This window comes from Penaeus vannamei, chromosome 42 (assembly GCF_042767895.1).
Source record: "Penaeus vannamei isolate JL-2024 chromosome 42, ASM4276789v1, whole genome shotgun sequence".
In the NCBI taxonomy this organism is placed as follows: domain Eukaryota; kingdom Metazoa; phylum Arthropoda; class Malacostraca; order Decapoda; family Penaeidae; genus Penaeus; species Penaeus vannamei.
Genome location: NC_091590.1, coordinates 1,129,551 through 1,135,974, shown reverse-complemented (window position 1 = coordinate 1,135,974; position 6,424 = coordinate 1,129,551). Strand labels below are relative to the sequence as shown.

Genomic DNA, 6,424 nt, shown 5'->3' with positions numbered 1-6,424 from the left:
CTTTGGCTAATTTAAGACCAAAATTGCTTCAGAATCCTCTTTCTGGCAGTCTATAGTACTATTGCTGCCAGTTGTTTCTTTTCATAAGTTCTTAAAAATCAATTGGTTATATATTAAAGCTGACTACTGCATTGGACAGCTGATAAAATTTCACTTGGATCAGCATAAACTATTATATAATGCCATATGTTTCTTAGAAAACAACTACATGATTTTTCTATTTTGTTTCCTCTACACATTAGCAATTTCAAATGCTATTCATATATGGTTTATGCCAATAAATTATTTTTTGAAAGTGAATGAGAGAGAGAGAGAGAGAGAAAGAAAGAAAAAATTTACAATTTCTAGGCTGTCAGCAGAGATATTCAAACTTTTAAATTTACCGAGATTTTACATATCAATACAATATAATATATAACAAAAACACTTTCCTTTTTCTCTCTCTCTGTCTTAATCAAAATACTAAAATGAAAAAAATCATACGTATTTAAACTCGACCATCATATTCAAAGGTTAATAAAAGGCAGCCTCGTTTCACTCAACTGAGAATACTTCATTTCTGAAACTGACTTGGAAGATCGTCCTTGCGAACAGTGAAACAACACAACACCGAGCAGCTGAAATTTTGATGGCATGAGACTTTTCATCCCAATCTCTTAATCTTAATGCACTTAATACGGTAACATCTGACATTCTCCAATTTTTATAGTTTTACAATTCAAAATACAATTCTTGACCCTGGTTCATTTTTCTTCAATGCATGCACATTTTTACAGTTCCAACACATGGAGAAATGTGACTGAAATGGTGAATGGTGGTGTACAAGACATAGAGGAACAATTGAGTGAGAATTTAGAAGAGTATCCTAATTCTTATCCTATCAGTATGTTAATAAGAACACTTGAATAATATTGATAAACTCGTACAGAATTAACAGGCCATAGTAATCATATTCTGGTTTTTATCTGAACAGTCTATTATAAGATCTCTCTCAAAATACAAAAGAACTTTATTCATAAAAAAAAAAAAAAAAAAAAAAAAAAGTATTGGGAAACAAACGTAAAACACTGCATTGCTGAGGTGTACAATACAACAGTGAATCACAGATCAGAAGCAATACTTTCTTCATCATGATAACCAAATATGATTGTACAACTGTTCCCTAAAACCTATAAACTCCTTGGAAAAGAGTAAAGTATTCATGGTAGTTTTATGTGCTATGAAGAATTTCACTGTGACAACTGTTATTATCTTAAATAACTGTTGTTTACCTGTTAACCTGCATGCAATATCCCTTACAAATGAACCTCTGTTATCATACCATCTGAATTTAACATAATAGTTATAAAACTCAAAATCTGAGCAACACTTCCTAGTGCTACCCATATTCCCTGCGGATTTTTTTCTTAAAGCGTTTGACGGAAATGTGAGACTAGTAGTCCTCACTATTGCCTCTGCAGAATAAGTCTCTGAATCTGACTGATGAAATATGTACACACTCAAAAATAGTTTTTACCTTTCTCTATGAAATCACAGAAAACTACTTCCTAAATATGGACTGTACAACTCTACGTAATATAAAAGCCCTTTCTCAACACTGTAGTTTCATTTAATTCTCTTTTTTGACATGGCATGTGACACTTACCCTGTTTTGGTTATTTTTGATATAACACCAAATTTCCAGAAGTGGCTAAAATGAAGACATCTTTCCAGTTATAAAGAAAAAAATTAAAAAGCCATTCAAATTGTAAAATGTCACTTATTTCTTTAAACTGTTTATCTATATTTTCACAATTCCTCCTACTATCAATTCTTTTGTCTGTTCTTTTTTTTAAATTCCTGCTAAATTGTGAATTCTATCAGAAATTCCTCTCTGTTTAAAAGTTTACTTACATCATCAGTTCCCACATTCATGTCCCAAAGCTAGCTCATCAAAGGATTAAATGCACAGCAAATTTCACGGTAAAAATTATACTGTTAATCTCCTGTTTGGTCAATGCCAGGCACTGTGTCCATTGCTTCACCAAGTTTCGAGGAGTGAAAAAGTTACACATTGGTCGAGCATCTTCACCAGCACAGCAATCAAAGCAAGTGTCAGGTGATTACATAAAGCCCAAAAATTTGGCTTCAGTTGGCAGGTACAAATGAGGAAGAGTATTCTTTAAGGCCACATCCAGGGGAAGTTTCCAAACCAGTTAAACATGTGAGCACACCGCTGTCTTGTGCGACGATGCTCTTAACCACACACCTTTCATGCACACCTGTCAAGCTTTTCAGTCACTTGATTAAGCAAACACTTTAAAATTCACTTGATTTGGCATATCTTATCCAGAGCTGAATAGTAAAAGGAGAATTACTGGGAGCATCATAACATTGTGTTTCAGTATCTGTAACTGGGTTTGATCGCCACCTGAATACAACTCTTAAGCCTTCCCTTTTACTTTTAAATCCTCTGTCTTACATGTCTACCTCATGGAGGAAAACAAATAACCCCTAGCTTGTTCCTGGCTTGACCCAGTAACAACTATAACCTCCACTGCACATTTTTGTTACACAATGGCAAAATGATTACCCACATTTGGTAAGTACAGCCTCTGCTTTGCAAAGCTAGAGTTCTTCTTCATTAACTTATTCAACAGCCTAGCAAATGAAAAATCACTTGTTTAAGAGCCTTGCAAAATCAAAATTGCTTTTGGCTAAGTCCACAAGCACAATATCCATTAATAATGCTTAGATTACGCCAAGCACAGTTCATAATATCACGACATGCTGCCATCTCAGTCCAGGTTATGAGAGGCATTACAAAATTATGCCTCCAAAAATATTCATCTAGTCATAACCACCACATAAGCAGCCTTGACACACATACAAACACACGTGCTGTAGTTAGAAGATTCACATGACACAGAGCCCCATTTTGGTGACAGGAAGGTATGTCTCTTGGAGTGTGGGCTGCAGAATATAGTTTGCCGCATGTTTCTGTGACAGTCATTCTGGGTGATCAATGTTCCACACAAAGACACCTAGTGACCCTATAGGCTGCTTTCCACATGCTGCACAATGCTGCTTTCTTTGAACCAGAAGAAACTACATCGCGTGCTGACTTACATTGTGGGACCCACACTCCCTGAGGTGTAGCTTCCTAGAAACCTCATTTTCTCTTCTTCCAAACAACATCACTGGGCAGCAAGAGGCGGAAGCGTAATTCGGTGATCTGCAGCGGCAGTAGATTCCAGATTTGCCAAGAGCTGCTGGAGCCAATGCTTGGTTGACTTGTCGTCCTTTAAGCAGGCACCGAAGGTCTGGTCCTTCAACTGGTCTGGCAAGCACTGTCGTAAAGCTTCTCTGGCCCTGAAAGTTTATAAATTCTAGTTCTATTCCATCTCAATCACAGTAAATCTATACATAAATAGTACGCAGTTAAAATTACTGAAACCTAGAAGATAATATGAATACTCTGTCGTAAATGACTGTGCACATATAAATAGCAAGTGAAATTATCCATCTCTGAGAAGAGTAAAAAGCAATAAGACAAAAAAATATATAATAAGCTAAAAGTAAATTTAATATCTACCTATTCTCTTTGAAGAAATGGAATATGACTATGTTTACATACAAATACAATTATACCATAGCCAAACACATGGGTATGTATGTATATGCACATGTACATATGCAAATTGATTTGATGTCTTGGACTCCCTCGTCTGCCAGGGTTAGCATGATCCTTTGAGGGACTTATATGTGACATGTAGATGCTGTTTAAGATAATCTTCTTAACCTTGGACCACAGTGTGATTCAAACAACACTATGATTGGAGGCCCTAACAGACCCTATCTGCCTGTGTCACCACTGCACCCTGGCAACCCCCTGCATAAATATATATGAAAGAGAGAATAGACAGAAGTAAAACAATCAATCTTACCTTGGATTATCTGAGAGTCTTAAATAACAGCGGATTACGTGTTTTAGAAGACGAGCAGATTGTTCCTTTGCCAAAGCAATGACCATTTTACCCAAGATCATTGCAACATGAGAGAATCTCTCATAGGTCTGCAAGTCACAAAAAAAAAGGAGTTAATAATGTGATCTATAAATCCCCTTTTTAATTTCAATTTGATATTTCCGAAGTATATGTAAAAAATATTTCCCGTAAAAACTCTAACAAATATAATATATCAGAAATCATCGTAGAAAGAAAGAAAGAATGAAAGAAAAGAAGAAAATGACGACGAAGATGAAGAAGAAGAAGAAGGAAAAAAGAGGAACAGATAATGGAGGGGCAACAAAAATTTACATCAACACAGAAGGAACAGACCTGACATATGTAGTTTAGGCCAGTCTCATCGAGCAGAATCTTTTGCAGGATGAATGTGGCAACGGTTTTGCTCAGCTCGGACCCCGACTCCATGATCCTAAGGCAGAGCGGAATGATCTCTGTCGTGAGCAGGAAGTTGATCACCTCTTGCTCGTCCGTCTGTTTTGGCGAGGGAAAACAGGAATAAATTTCTAAAGTTAGGATATCAGATTTGACTTTTCTGTGACTGTATTCTTTGAAATAGTAGAAATGAAAATATTGCATGTTATGTATGAATACTTTAAAAACACAACTTCATGATACGTTCAAGTCACAGCCTTCCCCTTCAAAAATAACTCTATGATACAAAATCAAATGAAACCTCCAAATACAAAGGAAAATACCAGACATCCCCAAACGGAAAGCCTTCCTTTTCTGAGCCTCCCTTCCCTCACTTACCTTCACAAGAGCACCAATTACTCCGAGGGATGTGAGACGGAGGTATTCAAACGGCCGGGTCTTGCTGACGGTTTGCAAGAACGGATACAGGTACAGCGGAATGTGAGCAGCGAGAAACTGAGATCGTGTTTCAGGGTGTGAGGCTACGCACTGTTGAAGAGAAATGTGGTGAATAGAAAGACTAAATGCAGATCTTGGATTCACAATAATTATGATCAGGATCTGTACTTCTATTGCAACTATATGTAACAATGAATCACATGTCTACTTACAATATCAATGCCAAAGTACATGATGTTGCAACAATACATTTAGAATTCTAAATGTTCCTTCACAAGCCTAAATTACACTAATTTCTTATAACTATCACATTCGTTGTCTCTGACTACCAATGGTATCTTTTTAACACCATGTCAATTCCGGCTTGACATGGGGTGATGGCAGACGAATACATAAAAACAACTACAACTACAACTTACCCCCCCCCGCCTACACACACCTTGTATCACAAGTTTATCATTCTCATTCACACCTTTGCAACATGTCGCAACGGTCTGTCCGCAGGCAACGACCCTGCAACACACGACTATCCATACCTGCAGGAGTGCCAGGGCATTGCAGACCCTATTGCTCTGGTGGGCAGTGAGCGTCGCTGGGTTGATGGCAGGATAAATGTTGATGATCTCCTGGAGCAAAGCCGCAATGGTGCCGAAGGAGTTCCACAGCAGCGGTGCCAAGTCGGGGACTGACTCACGTTTCTTACTGCGGGGATTAGAATCGATTAATGTGGAGAAATTGATTCATGGGGAAAAATGAAAAATAAAAATAAAACTATGAAAATACAAATACTTCCCTCTCTCATTTTCTTTCCCTTAGATAACAAATTTTTGTTATTGTCATTATCATTAGCTGTCATTATTAACTACTTATATCCTCATTCTTAATATTCTTATTTTTACCATAATAATTATCACTACAATTATCACTATTATCACCATCATCATTATTATCACTATTATCATCATAATTACAATCATCATTATCATCCCTATTATTACCATCATCCTTATCATCACTTTTAACTTCATTATTACTATTATCATTATATTATTATTATCATCAACAACAACATTATCATTATCATTACTATCAACAGTACTATCATTACTATCATCATTATTGCTAAACAATAATTACAGAACACTAAATATGGGAGAAAACCATTTAACATTTCACAGCGCATCTGCCTCAAGACAATCATACATCCCATGTTACTTCATACTGTCAAGATATATGTCACTGTCAGTAGAGATAACATAACCATCTATTAATAAACAAATATTCAAAGTCTAACGATGGATAAATGTGTAGGCCGTGCCAGACGTCTTCAAGTTGGACAATATCATATTTACTACTATAATACACAGGAAACAGGAACTTTTTCTGACAGCTGTACAGGTGTAAAAGTTCCTGTGTCGAACCACGACGTACCTGAGTTCGAGAAGGGCATTTTCCCGAGTGTCAGGATTGGCAAGCTCGATGATCCATTGATAAATCTTGTCTCTCTCAGCACTTGTTATCCCACTGCCTGTCCCTAGAAATCTCTGACCTGGAGTTGCTCCCTGCAAAGACAAGCATTATGAGTGAAATATTCATAGTGTACCTTT

The 6,424-nt window shown here is 36.7% G+C and overlaps 1 protein-coding gene across 1 annotated transcript in view; it reads right to left on the bottom strand.

Moving 5' to 3' along the window:
- Window positions 1–532: 532 nt before the first annotated feature.
- Window positions 533–6,424, bottom strand: part of Rcd-1 (Required for cell differentiation 1) — a 14,354-nt gene continuing 8,462 nt past the window's right edge. The window contains exons 2-7 of the mRNA XM_070118744.1: window positions 6,249–6,379; window positions 5,354–5,519; window positions 4,758–4,907; window positions 4,320–4,478; window positions 3,927–4,054; window positions 533–3,351 (exon numbers count right to left, since the gene is read on the bottom strand). Coding sequence (XP_069974845.1) covers window positions 3,177–3,351; window positions 3,927–4,054; window positions 4,320–4,478; window positions 4,758–4,907; window positions 5,354–5,519; window positions 6,249–6,379 — 909 coding nt within the window. The 3' untranslated portion in view covers window positions 533–3,176. The remainder of the gene's footprint in view (window positions 3,352–3,926; window positions 4,055–4,319; window positions 4,479–4,757; window positions 4,908–5,353; window positions 5,520–6,248; window positions 6,380–6,424) is intronic.